This window comes from Papio anubis, chromosome X, assembly GCF_008728515.1.
Source record: "Papio anubis isolate 15944 chromosome X, Panubis1.0, whole genome shotgun sequence".
NCBI lineage: Eukaryota > Metazoa > Chordata > Mammalia > Primates > Cercopithecidae > Papio > Papio anubis.
Window position 1 is genome coordinate 47863471 of NC_044996.1, and position 20669 is coordinate 47884139.

The following is a 20669-nucleotide window of genomic DNA, read 5'->3' on the forward strand; positions in this document are numbered from 1 at the left end:
GTTATATTGGAATCTATAGATTATCAATCCCACCATATTTCATGTTTTGTCTAATTAAACCCATGTACACATTGTCCATATCCTTGAGCATTGTTTGTTCTCATGCAATTTTAATTTCCTGTTTGTGGTTTTGTACATTTCTTATATTTTCTGAATGTTTCACCTTAAAATAATCTGTCTTAAAAAGTATACATTCTTGCATACAATAATATAACAATAAATTTGTTATCAATATATGATAACTAGTTGTACCAGTGTTTTTCTAGATTTCCAAAATCAATTTCAGTGAAAAATTGAGAAGAAATATTTTTCCCTCTGTGAATGCAACTAGGAAAATACTTCATGTTCTAGACTAAATACCTATTATACCCTTATGGGCTATATATTTTAGAAATCTGAGATGAAAATTAAATTTTGAATTGCCATCTAGAAATAAATTTTTATAGATAGTGTACACATTGGTTCCTGAAAATTGTAGAAAAGGTTTCTTGTCAAGTTCCCCAGCACAAGTGTGAATGCTCTGTTTTTGAGTACCTACTAGTAGTGAAAGGACACATTGTGGCCAGCCAACTCAAATTGCTACCCACATTTAATCATTGTAAATAGAGGAAGCAGAGAGACTCATGTTATATTTTCAGAACTTACATGCTCAATACAGAACTATTAATTTAAAAATACCACCAAACATTATATTTGAATTAATCTAGATTTCTGTGAAAAATAATATAATAAAAAATACAGTTGGTAACTTAAACTTATATTACACGAGTATATGAGTTCATGCAGATTTTTAACTTAGTAAATACACATAGCATTAAAGAACAACCAGAGTAAATACAACTTTATAACACTTGGAAACAGTTCAGAATTGATAAATTTTCATTTTGAAAGACTTATAGATTTTACAGAACAAAATTATCTTTCTCAGTGGAAAAAGTACATCTATAAAACACAGACATGTGTTGAACAGGGTTTTTCAAAAGAGCAACTAATTGTCCAGCTGTGAAATGAACATGTATCACTGCTAAGCTTTCACCCACTGTAGGTGCAGAATGCATTTTCTGAATGGCTGGATACAGAAAAGCAACAGAGAAACAAGTAATTTGAACAAAACTCGTGGATCACAGAAATTCAATAATGAAAAAATACTGAAAGAAATAAAGCATTATCTGGTGTTCTCTTATACATTTGGGATTCACAATTACAAGGGGTGGGCAAATTATTAATTTTTACACATTGTGTACATTTGTCCTTGTTTTATGTTTGTCCAAGAACATGATTTAAGAACTATTGCAAAATGCCAAAATTGACCTTGATTAACAAATGACCCTCACAGGCATCTAGGTGGAGAGCACATCTAATTTGATTAATTGGAAAGAACATAAAGTAGTAATCCATAATAAATACTAGAATAGGAGCACATTCCTTACAGCAAATAGGCAATACTTAGATTATTTACAGGGATTTTCTGGCATGGTACAGTCACAGTCACTATGTGAGGATGGAGAAGTTTAGCCTATCAAATATACTCTTCAAAGCACCAGGAGTAGACATACTTGTGCAGGAGCCTTGCACAGATGGCCAAATATTATACATACAGAATAGTCTGTTTTATAACTACATTGCCAGTGAGAAACTGTGCAATTACTGCTCTACCACTAGTAAACATAAATCATTTAGCACTTCATCTGCGAATATTGTTGCAGTACTTCTTTTCTATTGCTGACACTTGCAGTCAATATGTATTTAAATTCAAACGTCAACGATGTTGAAAAAAAGCAGGAAGATGTCCACATCTTCATATAATACTTACAGCAGGTCAAGGAAAAAATCCAAATGTGAATTTGTTAGCAAATAATGAAATGTGTACTTCAAAATGTGTTTTCAAAGTTGTAAAACTTTTGGAATTAGAAAGCCACGAGGGCTGTTCAAAATCATCCTAAAAGAACACACAGCCTGTCTATTCATTGCTTAAATGCACATTGTTTACCTATCTACCAATTTGCCTACAGAAGATGTGTTCCCTAATAAAACTAAAAGCTGTTATTATGAGCTGTTGATTTAGTCTATAGAAAGTGTCCATTATGTTGAAGAAGTTTTAAACATTTCAATCACATTTTTTCTCAACTGATCTTCCTCTACAAACAATCTTCCAACTGGAGTGCATCAACATTTCTTTCTTGATAATTCCTGAATTTTCAGAACTCTATAGAAGTTATTTTTCCCCTTAAACTTGGTGGAGAATTTTCAAATTCAATTAAAAATCTTTAAATTTTCTTTATTTCAAATACCATGTGAATACTGAAATCTTTTTAAATATGGGCAAGACAGCTCACCTACTAAGTATGCAGTCCATGTGCTATCATAAAACCTACTCTAAGACAACAGGATTTTAAAATTTTGTTTTCAGGAAGAAATCAAAACTGTACATTAGAACAAGGCGCCATACTACAAAAGCAGGTCCTTCTTTCCCCCCACTATTCTGGAAATGTAAACAAAAATATTTAAGTATAAAAGCCATTTTTGTACCTTTTTCTTCAAACACTTTTTTAACACCTCAACGTTATTAGGTGTACTTTATGCTTGGTATAGCAGAAATTCTCTATGCTCATCTAGCTGTTCAGAGGAATTCCTATTTTTCACTACCAAATATCACTGGTAAAGCTAAGCTCTTTGGAGGATAAAGGCAGCAAAGAATTGTTCCTATGAAATTCCTGGGTATCTTTCAGGGTGTTATTAAGGGGTAGCTGTCCGTTGAGTAGCGTCAGAGGCAGGTTACAATAAGTATGGTGGTTGCCTAAGGAAGGTACTGGCAAGGTCGTGGTTGGTATCTCATGTTTATAACCTCTGCAACAGTGCCTCATTTGCATTGAATCTGAATGGTGGAATTCAGGGAGATCAGCTTGAGATGACACCAGAGTAGCTGAAGTAGTGGTCATGGCAATGGAGGGTATAGGCTGGAGTTCTCCAAAAAGTCCTTGTTCTGCGGAGTCTAGAACTTGGCACCGAGAGAGCATTTCTTTTTTCTTGATGGGCATTTCATATACTAAGTGCTTCCAAAACTTAGAATTTAATTTGCTGCTTTTGGGTCCCTTCCACTTGATCAGGGACAGAAGTTTGATGCTGCGCTTTAGTGATTCCACTTCCTGGCAATTCACTTTCCCTTTTAATTCTGTACACTCAATCAAAATCACTTTGATTTCTCCACTGACTAGCATGTTATGGAGTCTGCTTTCCAGTTCAAAAATACTCCATCCCCGTCTGAGAATATAGTCTGGAGTTAGCACGATAATAAGTCTTCTGCTTTGTTCAACATATCTTGTGAGATCTTCCATGTATGCTACAAATCACAGAAAGAGAGAAAGAGTAAAACAAAGACATTGCCAGTCTTTAAAGCACCAGGTTTGCACACTAGTATAGCAAAGATCCAGTCTCTCACTAAAGTCCATCACATTTTCTTTTCTTGTATTGCACATTTCCTTCCCTAAAACTGAAAAACAAACTGCTTATAATCGTTATTTTATTTTCCCTTACCATTACTTACAGTGTTTTTTTGGCTAACATAAACTCTGACTTCTTCAGAGCTTATGCGTATTTCAGTGATTTCTATTAATGTATTCATTTAATTAATACATTCTATTAATGTATTAATTTAATTCAAATCAGGCTTCCAAGCTAGTGAACAACTAATCAAGGAGCCGATGAAAAGAGAAATGGAGCCTTTTAATAAATGCAGAGTTACCGTATTTATGGGGTTTGTTTGCTTTTCTTCTCTAATTTTCTTTATTTTTATTACTATTATTTATTATAATTGACAAATACTAACTGTATGTATGGCCCCTAGTTCTCAACTACTAAACAAGGAGGGGGCTATGTATACTAACTACTTGAGAGATAACTGTGATATAGAGATGGTGGAAAATCTCTTCTAGAATCATAGCTTGTTTCTCCAATTATTTCTGTCATTTGCAAACTTAGGTTCGCCATTATGCCCTTCAAACCCAGAGACAGGGAAGTGGTTTGTGTCCATGAGTTTAATTGGAACTAGCTGCTTTTGTTCCAAGGAAGAGTGAAGAGTAGAGTCGGAGGTGGGGGGTGGTGTGAAATGAACAGTGAAGGAGTCTACCAACTGAAAAGTAAGTATTTGCCCTACTTTGTGGAGCAATTCTGAAAGTGAGGTGAATATGTTATCTATGGCTTTTACATGGTAGAAAAACACTCAACTAACTCTGGATTTATTTATCACATGAAATAATCCCTTTGGAATCATGCTTCCCAAAGTCTTATCTGCCAAAAAGGGAAACACACACATGTTTTAACAAATGGAGACTTAGACACAGGTGCTACACCAGAGAGCTGTCTTTCCGAAGCAGAACACAAGGCCTTGTCTAATGTACAGTGCCCTCTAGCAGAAGCAGTGCTTACAGAAAGAAGCATAGCAACATTTGTCACCACAAATCTGCCCAAGGTTACAGACTGCTTTCAAGGAGTCACACTCAGCACATATCGTGGGGCCACCAAACAGCTCAGTACAAACAATTTGAAAAGAGAAACTTATTTTACAGATGTGTATTTTACAGATGATCTCTCTTTTCTAAAGTTTTATTTTCACTACTTGGCAGCAAGAAAACTTTTGCAAGTGAAAATGAGCAAACTTTCTATATACCCTACAGATAAATAAGAGACTTTTAAGAGATACACATAGATTTGCCTATTTAACAATTTGTTGTTACTGTTCTTTGAGTTTTGACTTAATACATTTCAGGATCTTTCTCATGCAGTAGTTACAATGACTGTATCTGTCGGGATAAGGCAGTGTCTAAGTAGAGAGGGAACTTTTAAGAATTTTGAGTGCTTTATTTTAGAGATTATGCATTCAGGGGAAAAAATAAGCAGTGAAATCTGCAAAAACAAAATGAAACAAACAAACAAACAAAACACCACACAAATAGTAACTGGGGAGTTATCACTCTGTAATTATCACTTAGAGAACTGGTGAAACAGAAGGGAAGGAAAGGTAGAAAGTTTCAATAGAGTGGAAAAATATTTTCCCAGTGTATCAACAGCTCTGACTCTTCATTTTCTTCCTTTATTTCTGCTCCCAAAAAGAAAGAAGTTATGTGGGAAGCTTCATCATTAGAAGTTGGATCTGTAAGATACAGTAAAATAAACTATCATGCATTTTTCTCATTATTCTTTTTACCTTTTCTCCAAAACAAAACAGAACAAAACCCAAACCCAGAATCATGATATCAACGCAGGAGTCAATGAAGATACAGCTTTACCAGGTGAATTATGAATTCATAATTAATTTTATAGAATCATTCTTCACAAAATAATTTACCAAGGGGTTACTTTGAGTAGTATTGTTCCCTAATTAATTACAGCCTGTAATTTCATTTTAAAAAATTAAACCTTGTACAAACCTTGTCAGTAGCACTCTGTCACATAAAGTGTACCTCTAGGAACAACAGAATTTGTATGTGTTAGTTTGTAGTCTAAATGTACTTTTATTTATTTATTTATTTATTTATTTATTTATTTATTTTGAGATAGAGTCTTGCTGTGTTGCCTAGGCTGGAATGCAGTGGCACAAACACAGCTCTCTGCAACCTTGACCTCTTGATCTCAAGCAATCGTCCTGCCTCAGACTCCTGAGTAGTTAGGACTACAGGTGCCAGCCCCTACGCTTTGTTAATTTATTGCTATTGTTTTTTATAGAGGTGGGGTCTCACTGTGTTGCTCAGGCTGGTCTCAAACTCCTAGCCTTAAGCAATCCTCTGTTCTCAGCCTTAAATGCACTTTTAAACTATGCTTTTAGAAACTAAAGCTATATCTATACACGAGTCTATCAACTTAAAGAAAAGAAATTACAACCCAGGTATCTAAACTTATAAGAGAAACTGTACGCACATGTACTAATTCATTTGATTGGGGTGTCATGGGCTTTGGCTTTGCTAGCTTCTTTTTGGGATGAGGAAAGGAACAGGGTGACATTTTCCCTCCATTAGTATGGTTCTCCCCTTTCATCCATCTATTATATTTTGCCATCTGACAGTTAAGCAGTATGCAATATTTAGGGTTCTTGGGGCTTCTTAGAGACTTATCAGACAGAATTTACATTTGCCCCCAGAAGGAATGCCTGTCAGTACAGGTCCCACTATACTCAGCTGCACAGGGTGTGGGAGTTAAAGGGAACCTTGAAGAGAGGGAGTGGTCCCTGTCTCCTGCATACTCCACTGGCTGTGCTTATTCTGGCAAAGCCTAGTGGAGAGTTGAGGCAACCATCCAGATAATTCCGGCTGAAAACCTCCTGTAGAAGAAAAAAGGTCTGAATTATCCTGGTTTGCCCTATATATACATTAATCATATGCACTAGAGTCAGTCAGTCAGTACATCAAAATTTTCCCTGGGCAGACACAGCCCTAGTGTCCCAAAGAAAACATAAGCCATTTGCTTGGGCCCTGAATCTCGTGTTCCATTTCACTTGGTGAAAAACCAAGTGGAAGTTTTCAGATGTGAAGCCCACATTTTACTTCTTGGGATGATGATCAGTGGCTGGGCAGCAACCTCAGTGTTTGAAAGCAGCTGCGGAGGTGCCTCTAAGGGCTGACTGGCTCTAAGGAAAAGAAGGAGAGCCTGTGCCCTAGCTTCCATATTCTGGCTTGCTTTCTGTTTTTCTTTCTTTTTCTCCTCATTCCCCTCTTTCTACCTCTGTCTTTATCCTTTTCTTTTTCTGCCCTTTTATCCTCTTTTCTTTTTACTTCCCTCTTTGTTTTCTTTCTTGCTCTTTCTTTTTACCTATCCCATTCTTCCTCTCTCTCCTACCTCCCTCTGCCTCCTTCTTCCTTCTCTTCTTAAGTTTTCTTTTGTTGTCTTTGGGAAAAGATAAGAACCTAGCCATCAAGGAAAATAAAAGTAAATGAAGAAGAGACCAAATAGGTAGAGTTCGTAGTTTTTACTTGCTAATCTTTAGCCAGGGAATTGTTGCTGGCTTCTATGAAGCAAGTGCCCCAGTTTCCCCTTCACCTCGGGGTTGTATGTCTGCATCCAATGACTGTGATCTGCAGACTGATACATTAGGCCCATGTCCTGTTTTTGCATAGCTTGTGAGCTAAGAATTATATATATATAGAATTATATATATATAAGAATTATATATATATAGAGAGAGAGAGAGAGAGAGAGATAGATATATAGATATATAGATATATTTTAAAGAGTTGTAACAGAGAAGAATAAGAAGAATATGATGCAACAGAGACCATATGTAATCTACAAAACCTAAAATATTTACTATCTGGATCTTTACAAAGAAGTTTTGCAACCCCTGAATTAAAGATCAAGGAGGGCGGTTGGGTTTGGAAAAGTTCCAAATAATATAAGCAGAAACAGGTATCAACTTAAGACAGTGCCAGTCCATAGTTAGTAGTAGTCCCTGACAGGCAGTGGGGTTTGCCCTCATAGGGTTGTGGGTTTTTGGGAAGACATTTTAGAAATCTTCAAAAAACGTTTTTAAAAGTGTGTTACCATGAAGAGATAATAAAGCAATGTTTTCCAAAAAAAAAAAAAAAAAAATCCCTAAATCCACAGCACATATGAATACTCACTAAATCTTGCCCTGACTTGTTCTGGCAAATTTAGCAACTGAGTAGCAGGAATCCCTTAAAAGACTTTTTCCACATAGAAATATGAGATATCCCTTAAATAAAAGGTCACTAATTCATTTCTTTGCAAGTTGTGGTTTGATGTAACTACTGATGACAGAAAAGACCAAAAGGGGCTGTGTCTGATAGCCTTCTGTTTCTCTAGACAAGTCTGCGAAACCACAGCAGATTATCAGACATGAAACAAAGCCAAGTACATTTAACCTATTTATAATCTTCAACAATTAGAGAAAGAAAAAAGTCTCCTTGAACATAGTTTTGATAGGGTGCTTAAATTGATATAAATTCATTTTTTCACATTGTAAGTACAAATGAAAGAAAACTATTCCTTTTGTCTCTGCTGGGAGTTGACAGAGAGTTAGGAAAATATTCTGGAATAAAATGCCTTGCCACTAGACTTCTTGGGATATGTACTTATTAGAGAGATGAAAAAATATCATTCCAGTAGCACCAGTATTTGCAAAAAGCAAAGAAAGTTGCTATCTAAAGCCTTATTAAGAACAAAGCAAATTCAATTTTAAAATCTCTTTCAAGGGCCATTGTATAAAACAAAATTCTAGTGTATTTAGAGGAGAAGTAGAATTAGATCTAGAAAAGTGACTTAAAAGCAAATTATGCCATTCATTAACAAAGGAAAAAGGCAAACTGAAGGAGGAAATAGAAGCAGGAAGAATGGCAGCCCCAAAAGAAATTGCTTCTAATGGGAGACATACACTTTTCCAAAAGAACTCAGTACTTTCTTAATTCTCAGGCCACTCTACTGCAGATGTAGACAAAAAGGACATGGGAGAAAAAACTCTATATTCATGAATTTTTATGTGGTCTTACTCTTGCCTACTAACCATCTGATTTCTCAAACTAATCAATTAGCTTCTTATAAATTATTTTTGTGTTGACACCTCCATTAATGTCAAGGTCATTATCAGCAGCATATAGGATATATTTTTTAAGAAGTTAAAATAAAAATACTTAGCCTGTAAACAAAAGCATAAGTTCTTACTTTCCAGATTCACAAAATAGTAATTTGATACGCTTAAATTCACAGCTATGCACAGCAGCTATTATTAGTTAAAAAGATACATCATTAGGCTGAGACAAGATGCATCAGAAGAGATAATACTCCACTAATTTTTGGTGAACATTAGCTAATTTATAGCTATCAGCAATATTTATAAAACCTATAGGTTAATATATCAAGATCTAAAATCAAGCCTACATATGTTTCCTATATACCAAAGAAAAATATATTATTCATCACTGCATAGTTGGGGAAAACATCTCACATTTGCTATAACTAGAGGCTTACAGTGGGTTACTTTATAATGTAGTCTCACTAAAAATACTATCTGAGTTTTATATAATGATGCTAAAAATTAACCTATTGGCATAGTTATACACGTTGAGTCTATCTTGGCTGATGTTGCTAAAGATTTTAGGTCTTGATTCTGTCTCTGACAGATGTAAGATTCTGTATCTATTGTTTGCCATGGAGATTGAGGTTATATAATGTTAATTTAGCCATGTGTCTCTGTGTGTGTGCGTGTGTGTGTATGTGTGTGTATAGGAAGCCTTTCTTATTTCTATTTTATTTTTATTTTTTGAGACAGAGTCTCACTCTGTTGCCCAAGCTGGAGTGCAGTGGCGTGATCTTGGCTCATTGCAACCTTTGTCTCCTGGGTTCAAGCAATTCTCCTACCTCAGCATCCCAAGTAGCTGGGATTACAGGCACCTGCCACCATGCCCAGTTAGTTTTTGCATTTTTAGAAGAGACGGAGTTTCGCCACATTGCCCTGGCTGGTCTCGAGCTCCTGACCTCAGGCAATCTGCCCGCCTCAGCCTCCCAAAGTGCTGGGATTACAGGCATGAGCCACCGTGCCTGGCTGGGAGCCTTTCTAAATACGTGTGATATTACTTGTCCTACAAAAACCTTTCCCACCCTCTCCCCTTCCAAATTCTTGGCTTGATAATTTACAGTTAGCTGAGCTAAATTTCTTAGGAGGGAGTTTTGTTCTTTATAGTATGAGGGTCTTAATTAATTTTGATTAGTCATTGACTCAGCAGCTAACATGAATTTGCTGATACCTTATGACTACCGGGAATTGTGTGTATTTACAGTTCTGAGTTTGGAGGCTATATTTCTAGTAATGAACCCTTTACTTTCACATTTCACCTGTGGGTGAGTGGGGAAGCATGGCAGTGTGAAGAATCCACTCTGAATTCTGTCCACATTTCTGTCTTTTTTATCTTCTCTCTTCACCTCTTCACAGAGAGTAGAGGTAGGGAATGGGATACATTTAGAGACGATTGAAAGAAACAGAAAGTGGAGAGCAGCAAAAAAAACGAACCTGCAAAATACCCTTCACCTCTTTCTTTCTCCCTTCTGAAACCCTAAAAGCTTGTAGTGTAACTAATTCTCACTGGTGCAGCCTTAATGAATATGGAACAAAGCCACTTACTACTTACAGTCTTTTCTGTGTTTCCTTCAGTACTTAAGACAATCTTATCCTGGTTTTATACTATATATATTTTTTTGAGATGCCTTTTCTTTGTGCCACCCAAACAGCAGATTTTCTGAATGAAATTCTACATAATCAACTCTAACCTCTACCTCAAACTTTGATGAGAAACATTATTCTGTTGACCTCAGTACACTGCTGGACATATTGAAGTACAATTTTTTCTCTCTTGACTCTAACATGAAAGGGATGGTGGACACGTACAATTTTATTCCATGTGAGTAAAGTTCACACAATATGTTAAATTTCCATGGTTGTTCATGTCACCCCTGCCTCAAACGTTTTAGGTCACAGACATCAGATTGTCTGGAAAACGATTTTATTACTCCCCAAGGACAACTTAATTAAATGGTGTCCAATCTGTTCAGCTATCAGAGGAACTAGTGGCAATGAATACTTACAGATTCATGTACAAAAATTTTTTTTTGCATGCCTCACTTCAGAAGTGACTAGGGATCATCTGACACCAGATGTATTCTCCAATCATTTGTCATTTCATTGTCAGCACAATCACATGGCTAGTACTAAGCATTAAAGAATTGAAGATTAGATTAGTGAGGAAAGTCTACCAAATGCAAGAATGTAATCAGACATTATACTTTTTCCCTTAAATTACTGAAAGTCTTAGGATTCCTTCGTGGAAAATTGAGCATAAAGACAAATGAAAAGATAATTTGACATGTGAGGCTAAATTCATAAATATAATCTTAGTAGATGTGGCCGATAAATCATAAGCATGATAATATTTTTAGTTTTCTAGTGTATTTCTTGAATGCAATCATGCATGAACAACTCACATAGGGATCCTCATAGTCTTTCTATAAATAGAAAGGAAAATTGAGGTAACAGCCTTCCATGGATTTTTTTTTTCCTCTTCAAAGTCCGCTTAGACATCTGCAGCTTTTTCTAAAGCTTCATCCAAAGCTGGTTTAATTTATAATTGTTAATAAATATTGCATATGCACCTTTCAGCACCTTACCTTCTTACTTTTAAAGGGAAACACAGAGTACAGGATTGGTTTGTTTCTACTGTTAGTTTTAGAATGCTATTTTCTCCATCTGACCAGTGGCCCTCAGCCTGATTCAATAACTTTTTACATTTTTGGTTTTTATTTAATCTCTACAGAAACACTGAGATAAGATAGGCCCAAGAGCCTAAACGGTACTCATCCAAAAATGTTCCCAATCTCAGGATCTCAATTGCACAGCTGGGTTCTGTTGGTCACATGTCAGCTTCAGAGCACATCTGTTCATTCCTCAAGGATCCTCTAGGCCCCATGAACACAATGTGCTCTGTGTAGAGTAGTTTATACCACAAAACCCAGCAGCTGCATGGGTGAGAAAAATCTCTACTTCTCAAGTTTGTGTCTCTAGGCAGTTTGAATAGGGTGTTTTCTATCTGGCTTTCTTCTGGTTGCCTGTCACTTCTGACATTCAGATGCCTGTTGGCAACAAAGTTGCTTTCGCTATTCTCAGGGACAGATGTTTCTAGTCTGGGAAAAGACAGACCAAACTTTTACTGGAAAGTAAGAATTCTTGCCATATTTAGGCACCCAACCTGAGAAAACATAAGGAAGATCCTGGCCACAGGCTTAAGAATGGAAAGGTAGTCACTGCCAGGAAAATAATGTCCAGATTGGAACACTCAGTTTCAGCATTTAGGAAAAATATTTGCATCAAATCTCCCCATCTCTGCTGGTTCATAATGGCCAAAGGACAACATATCCCTGGTAGGGCATGGGTGGTTCAGACACCCCCAACTCACCTTGGAAAGTGACATCTTTGAAACCAAGATTTCTGAGAATTCTTGGTTGTGTGTGTGTGTGTGTGTGTGTGTGTGTGTGTGTGTGTGTGTGTATGTGAGAGAGAGAGAGATTTTCATGTACTTTTGAAACTGTGTACATTGGAAAGGTTTGTGTGTTGATGAGGTTCAGTTGGAGTACCGTGAGAGTAGTACAAAAAGACTGAAGATATATCAAAAGTGAAGACATTAAATACGAATGGGTTTATGTCATAGATGTCATTAATTTGATTCATAGAAAATTATTGTTGTGGATCAAGAACGATTTTATGAAGTCTGCTTTCATAGTCCTCAAAGGCCTCATTGCTAGTTTTCAGAGGAAGGAGTAGTCTTAGGTCAACATGTTTTAAATGAGATGTGAGGGACAAACACAGCTTATAATACTGTAACTAGGTTTCCCTCCCTCCCCCCCCCCCACAGGAATGTGTCTATATTTATATAGTATAAGCGTTAAATCTGTACCAATGGTTGAAAATACAGACCACAGAAGCTTCTTTAATAACACATATACACCAAGTCAAAATGTTCTACTCTGTCATTCATGTGTAAATCAAGTATATTATTCATATACTTCATTGACTTCCTGAATGCGTGCTAAAAATGCTAAGGAAAAACTCGTTAATCCTGACATGGTGACTGCTCAGCTAACTCTAAAATGTTGATGGAAAAGAAAAATTGTCAAAGGGCCTTTTTAAGAGCCTCTGTAGGTTACACTCGCAAATCGGAATTCAGAGAACATGAATTTCCTCGTTCAGGAAGGAAGGATTAAAATCAAACACCCTCCAGTGGTTGCATCTAAAAACTGCATAGTTGTCCCAAATGGTTTACTTGTAAAAGGAGTCTTCCTGTGCACCATTTAGAACCTAATATCCAAGCCCCTACTCAGTCTGATTTTAAAACATTAAAAGAATTTTCTGTGGACTATAAAATCTCTGCCCATCCTGATGACATTTTTTCAAACAAAATCAATAGACATCTATGAAGCACCTAATGAGCTCAAGTCTTCCGCTAGATGACTATAAGGATACAAAAATAAATGAGATATAGTCCTTGTCCTCATGGAGTTTATAATCTTGCTGGCTAGAAAAGACATAAATAGATGAAAAGCTAATAAAATTATTTTAAAATGCAAAATCTCACAGGAGAACAAATCTACTGTCGAATAAGTGATTATACACCATAAATTCTAGGGCTGGAGAGATTATTATGAACCTTTCACAGAGGCAGTGATATGGAGAAGGATAAGTAGGATTTCCAAAGTCATAGAGGACTAACATTAACAAATGCATTACAAGGACATACAATGTATATCAAAGGCACAGTTTGGCTAGAGTGGAAAGTATGAGTAGAGGAAGTGGTAGGAGATAAATTTAGGAGATAAATTTGGGTTGGCAAAAGATTGTAGAAGTGTTTAGCTAAGGGTTATAAATTTTATCCTGTAGTAAATAGTGAATGATTCATTTGTTGAACGCGGAAGTGACATGATCAAGGAGATGTACATGATATTAGTGGGGCTGAATGGATGGGAGGAAAGATAAGGAAGGTAAAGGGATAATTAACATTGAAGGAGTTAGATAATTAGGGCCTACACTAAGATGGAAAAGTGAGAATGAAAAAAATGCAAGGGACACTGGATTTGGGAGAAAGACACAGAAGAATAAAAAATAACTCTGAGGTATCAGGATGTTCCTTGGAGAAACAACAAAAGTAGAATAGTATTTTGAGTCATAAAAATGGGGTATCAGGCTGTTCCTTGGAGAAACAATAAATATAGGGTAGTATGGGGAAAACTGCAGAAAGAAAAGAATGAAGGACCATGATAAGAAGCTTGGGGAATTCTTTCTTACATTTGTGGAGTAGGAAAAAATAAACCAGTAAATATTGCCTTCTTTGTTCCTTTCTATGCATGTCTAAATGTGCATACTAATGTGCACACATCAACATATACAGACATAAATGAACCCTAAGAAAAGAGATGAACAATCAAAACCCATTTGTTTCCATTTGTCTTCTGTCAGCTTAGTGACCAAGGTAGCCTGCTGGTAATCTGAATAAATATTATTGAGGAGCAGCATGATCTAGCAGAGTGAGAACCAAAGTCAAATAAATCTAGGTTCCACTGCCACCTCTACCATTTGCCAACTGTTTATCTTGGACGATTTGGGGGTTTTGCTTCCTCAGCATAAGGACATAAGTACCTACTCTCTCGCAACACAGGGTTACTGTAAAAATGAAATGAAGTAATGTATGTGAAATTATTTTATACACTGTCAAGTACTGGAATATAAGTTTTTTATTTTGTTATTATCACATGTTGAAATTAACATGTTATGATTTGTAGTTACCAGTTCAATCTTCCCTTCTCAAGGATATCAGTACTTATATGCAAATAAGTTCTAGCACTTATATTTTCCTCAATGGCATTTTAAGCTCTTCAAAAACAGGGACAATGTTTTAGATTTCTCTGTGTTTTCCTTACACTTTACTGTGTATGTGTATGCACTCTGGACATTAAAGGGAGAAAAGTAATTATTTTGACTTGAAACTGAATTTATTCTGAAAGCCTCAATATAGCTTTCAATGTGTAGTACAACTTAAAATGGCATTCAAGCCTAGCATACAAGTGTCTTGAAAATAATTTAAATACACAGTGAGAGTGCTGTACCCAATGGCCTAATATACCTTTTTAAGTGGATTTTTCCATAAATCTGGAAATAAGTGACAAGGCGTAATGAATAACAAGGTTGAAAGGCATAGATTCAAAGCCATTAGTGACACTAATTGTAGGTATAAGTAGAAACACAGTGACAGAAGACTAGCTTTGGAACTGAAACATATTGAAAAGGCTTTAACTAACTTTTACAGATATTTTTTTAAAGATCATAATGCTTTTCAGGATACTAAGGCAATATAATAAAAATGACCATTATGGCACAATTTAGAAATCATACTCAAAATATTAGTGAGAATGCCTTTAAAAATATTCAGATGCTAGAAATTCAGAACACAGGCATATGGGAAAGATTTGGATTTAAGAAACTCTACTATGAGAAACAACTGTCTAAATACTTGGCTCTGATGTTTGAAGCCTTCACATAACATCCTAAAAGAAACAGAACGTTTTAAATACAAAATTTGAAAGTACTTACTTCCACTTGGAATCAGGTCTCTTTCTGGGATGAAGAGTTTATATCCATAGTGTTTTTCCAGGACATCTGGCAGTACTTCAAGAGCAAACTGCTCTTCCTCAGGATTGTCACAGTCTAAAGTATCTTGGTCCACTTTTGTGTAAGAGAGATAGGCATCATATTCCTTGTTGTCTTAAACATAAAGAACAACAAAAGGGTTGTAACTATTAGCAGGTTCTCTTTGAGTACTAAGAGGCAGGGATAGCACAATAATTAGTGACTGTCTTTAATAATTGGAAAAAAATAAGTCACATGCCATGTTATAGGAAATCTAATCCCTTTCAAAATAACCCAGTCATATGATATGAATTGAAACCTATGCAATGGGCCACCTATAGTCTGAACAGAATAAAAGAGAGAATTATTATTTGTGACTTTCAGCGACTATACGCATTTGTAATACTCAATGATGTGTGAATGATTAGCTCAGTGTGTTTGAATGCAGGACTAAGTAGACCAAAGTCATGGATTTAACCCCTTTATTTTCCAGTTGGCTTGGCTCTGTTACTTGGGCACAGACTATACCTTGTTTGCACAAATATGTGCAAAAGATCCAACAGGGGCTGGGCCCTAGAGTGTGGAAAATTGAAATAATCCAGCCTCGCTCCTGGAGACACTGTTCACAGCACATGCCATAGTTCCAGTTGGTTAGTGTCGTCATCTTCATATACAAAAAGCAGTTCATTACCAAATATTAGAGACAGCAGCTGGGTTTTATACAAGTGCATTGCCTGTTATTCTTGTTCAGTTCATGGCCAACTAATATGACACAAGCTTCCAAAAGAAGCCTTTGTTTCAAAATATACATCCTTCCAGTATTGCCAAATTAGATTTTTCCTCCACACATTTAGTCAGGGAGTTAACTGTGCTTTGCAAGTGTATTTTTTCCTCTTTTGCTGTATTGGCTCAGAGCCAGTCTCTCCAGAGAGAAAATGTGCATGTATGCATACAGTTTTTTTCCTGCAAAATGTTAATGAGCATAGCTACTTGAGGTATTAGTTTCTGAAGGTTTTAGATGGGCCACATCCACACTGAAAAAGTTATAGTGAGATTTTCAAAATTTCCTTATTAAAAAAAGTTTTAAAGTTAAAATAGTGAACATAGATTCATGTGGAACTATTAGTAAACCCAGTTACTTACAAATAATAACTGCAAAAGACTGGTAAGAATTTCGGGATTTGTTTCTCAAACACATCAATATTTTCTATTAAAACATGCCTAATTAGAACATACCTAAAACCTGACCAAAATGTAATTTATAAAATGAAGCAGCCACTCATTTATTTCCACCATAACCCACACCATGACTTCATTCTACATGCTAAAGGAGGAATAAACTATAGACATATGATGAGCTGTAGATACCCTCTTTTAGGAGTAGATGAGACCTCCCTATCTCTGAAGTAGGATTACGTTGTTCTAATTTTAGTAAGATTTTAGCCTTCACCACTCCCAAACGAAAGAAATTCTGGTTATTTATATTAAGATGGTGCCTGAAAGAAAAAGAAAGAGTTAATACTCTTTAGCATCTTTTCTGGCTGCAAAAGGCTTCCATAAACCTTGGTTGGATTACTTGATTGCCTGGAAGCAGATGTACATGAAGGACTGCCCTGGGTAGTTGAAGAGATCATTTCGCTTACAAGTTGGGCGCATTCCACTGTCGTGCATAAAATTCTGCTTGGAAGTGAGAATGTTCATAAGCAATGCTAATGTAAGAACCTCCTGGTAATCCTAGCACCTCTGCCCTTGTTCCAATCACATGCAGGATACACCTGCAGGCCCCTGACTTTCTCCAGCTATAATTACTCACCTGGGACTCAGAGCTGCCGATGACACACAGCTGGAAGAATAAAACAGGCCAAAGGACAAATAGCTCCGTTCATATGAGCAGAATATATTTCATTGTTCTTGATAGATAGTGTTGCTGCCTCAAACTCCATAATGTCAGACCAGACCCTGTTACTCTCTCTGACTTTGATAACTTTCCTATTTCACAAACCTCCCTAAATTCAACCACTTATTAATTCATTCAACAATTATTTGTTGAGCATCTGCAATGGCTACTTGACTTCTTTACTCATCTGACCAGACCTTCTAGACTCCTCTCCTATTGCTTGTACTGACTATGGTTATTTGTCTTCCAAACATGCTAAATTCACATATTCTTGATTCTGTCCTTACTGGTTCCACCTATATTCTGATATTGCAGTTCAATGCTACAAACACTTACCCCTAGAAAGTACTTCTATACTTACATTTCCTAAGTTGTGGCAAAGAGCATGGATGTCTTTGGTACGTGTTAACACCCAATACATCGGGATTATAAATTTTACCTCGCATTCTAGAAGCACACCATTCATTGAAAAAATGAATGCTCCTGGTTTCATTCATGTCCCTTTAAGATGAACTAAAGGTGAAGAGCTTATGGTGGCTGGCCAGAGCAGGAAGAAAGCTCTCAAAGTCACCATGTCAGATGTCCCAGACGCTTTAGAATACCAGCTAGTGAGCCAGCAGTGATACAGATGCTACAGTTTAAATAATGCACTCAACCTTATGTAGACAGCCAAGAAAACCTCATGAATAGCTGCAGCTGTTGCTCACAAAGAGGAGCAAGATAGATAAACCAAAATCAACAACATGATGCAAATAAGGTTAACAGCAAGGCCTGAAAATTGTTTCTAAACCAAAAGGCTGTTCAGCAGCACCACTTTTCTAGGCAAGGCTAATGAGCCTTCCTCGGTGCTAAATCATGCTGACTAAGCTTATCTGAGGAACCAGAAAATAGAGCATAATGCAGACAGAACAGTGTAAGGAAGAGGGCTGGCACAGTGGTTACCATAGGTATGCTGTTCCTAATAAAGAGAGAAGTTATAAGGAAGAGAACCAAATGTTTTGTAGAAGAATTTTCCTATTGTCACAGCTGTCCTTTTCTGTTTTAAAATCTAATTTGAATCCTGCTCCCTATCAAGAAGCCATCCATGTTTATAACTCAGTTGTTCTGCAGCTGTGCTAAGCAGAGTGCTAAACTCCTAGTTTCTACAGAGCAAAGACTGTGTAATCTTGTTCATTATTATATACCTATTACCTACTATAGTATATGTGTGTGTGTGTGTGACTGTAGTGTTGATCCAGATGAAGAATATAAGTAAATGCATCATGCATAGTCCCTGCCACTTAGTAGACACTTAAATATTTAATGACTGAAAAATTGAAAGGTTAAATAAATGAAGCAATCATTGGTGGGTTGAATTAAAATGAATTAAATTTTAAACATGGCTAAGAAACTAAAGTTTGTTGGATGGATTTTATTTTATACAAAATCAGGCATTTTTATAAGAACTTTTAGGAAATACCATTATAGATATTGTCAAAGAGAGAGCATGAAGAAAAAGCATATGATTAAAATTAAGTTGTGTCTATGATATGTCAAAATATTTAAATGGTGAAATGAAAAATGTGATAGATTATCTGGCTGACATTTGGCATTCTGTAACTGTAAAAATTTATTCATTTTCACCATATACATATTGACTTTTTAGTATTCCACTGAAGCTAATATAGAGGTTATATACTTAAGGTCCAAGGTTCTATGCAGAAATATAAAATATTTTAACCATCATTCCTAACGAAAACACTTGAAGTGCCCTCTCCCCATATTGCATTTTCCCCCCAACACTGAATTTGGAATCAATACATACAATTAGGTAATCAAAATGTTCTATATTACTGGACACCTTTGAACACATGAACCACATTGCAGATAAAGATGCAAAGTGGAATATTTAATTCCTGAAAAATTCTATCATATCAGCATAAAATTAATCTTACAAATATGTACTACAACTGAGCAGTTAGTCTAGGTTATTGGGTATCAGTGATGAAGGTAATTAATTATTGTAGATTAACATAATAAATTGTATAATCTCAGAGATTAACAAATTGCATATTATCAGGACTCAAAACATATTAATCACAGAAGCCTCCCTTTCATATTTTTATTTATTTTATTCATTTTTTTTTTAGAGACAGGGTCTTACTCTGTCATCCAGGCCGGAGTGCAGTGATGAGATCATAGCTCACTGCGACCTTGAGCTCCTGGGTTCAAGCGATTCTCTTGACTCGGCCCCCATGGTTATCCGGTACCACAGGCATGCACCACCATGCACCACCATGAGGCAGGAGGATTGCTTGAGTACAGGAGTTTGAGACTGCAGTGAGCCAGGATTGCACCACTGCACTTCAGCCTGGGTGACAGTGACTCTGTCTCAAAAGAAAAAAAGAAAAAAAAAGGTAAAAGAAAAATAAAAGAAAGAAGAATTTCTGTAATTTACTATGAAAATATGAAAGTCAATTAAAATTCATCCCAAGGCTTACAGCAGTTTTGGGATGAGAACTTTATGTATAAGAAGCTACGTGCCATGATTTCTTATTGATTTTGATTGGAAACATGGCAGTTTGTACTCTTGAAAAAAATTAAATCATTTTAAATGTTCAAAGAAACAAGGCTCAGTACACTGCTTTATTGATATTTGTCTCATAAGATTTTCAAAATTCATAAACATTTAAAAAATAAATCTTTAAAAAATAGTTTATTTTTTAAACTATTTTTTGTAGAGATGAAGTCTCCCTATGTTGTGTAGGCTGGTCTTGAACTCCTGGGCTCAAGCAATCTTCCTGCTTAGGTCTTCCAAAGTGCTGGGATTTTGTGAGCTACTGTGCCTGGCCCCTTTTATGTTCTTTTACACAGATAATGCATCTTTTACCTTCACAATTGGCTACTTTAGCCACTTGCTGGCACCTGGGAACCAGGGACATTAACCTCAATAACACATTCTAGTTTTTTTCTGTATACAGATAAGAAGTCAAGATTTTTCAATATTAACTGTTGTTTATAGGAAGAACTGAGGGTAATTGGTCATATTTCCATATATATTGTCAGCGTATATAATAATTGTTGGAATAGGCCTTAATTTTTCACTTTTAAGATGTATCTAAGTAAGTCTGTAGTACTTTTAAATGGGCTGCTGTAATTGCTGAGTAGATTTGAAATGTGCAAATGTGTAGATGTGTAGATTTGAAAATGAGCAAATGAGCATGCATATGTACTCATCAAAAAGCATTTCACACCAGGTGCACTGGCTAACGCCTGTAATCCCAACACTTTTGGAGGCTAAGTCCAGAGGATTGCTTGAATGCAAGAATTTGAGACCAGCCTAGGTAACAAGGCGAGACCCTGTCTCTACAAGAAATAATAATAATAATAATAGTAATAATAATAAATTAGCCAGGCATGGTGGCATGCACTTGTAATCTCAGCTACTCAGGAGGCTGAGGCAGGAGGATTGCTTGAGTACAGGAGTTTGAGACTGCAATGAGCCAGGATTGCACCACTGCACTCCAGCCTGGGTGACAGTGACTCTGTCTCAAAAAAAAAAAAAAAAAAAAAAAAAAGTAAAAGAAAAATAAAAGAAAGAAGAATTTCTGTAATTTACTATGA

General features: G+C 36.1%; 1 protein-coding gene across 1 annotated transcript in view; it reads right to left on the reverse strand.

The window, feature by feature from the left end:
• Positions 1–259: 259 nt before the first annotated feature.
• IL1RAPL2 (interleukin 1 receptor accessory protein like 2) overlaps positions 260–20669 on the reverse strand; it is a 1212980-nt gene continuing 1192570 nt past the window's right edge. Inside the window, exons 9-10 of the mRNA XM_021932495.2 lie at positions 15134–15304; positions 260–3340 (exon numbers count right to left, since the gene is read on the reverse strand). Coding sequence (XP_021788187.2) covers positions 2643–3340; positions 15134–15304 — 869 coding nt within the window. The 3' untranslated portion in view covers positions 260–2642. The remainder of the gene's footprint in view (positions 3341–15133; positions 15305–20669) is intronic.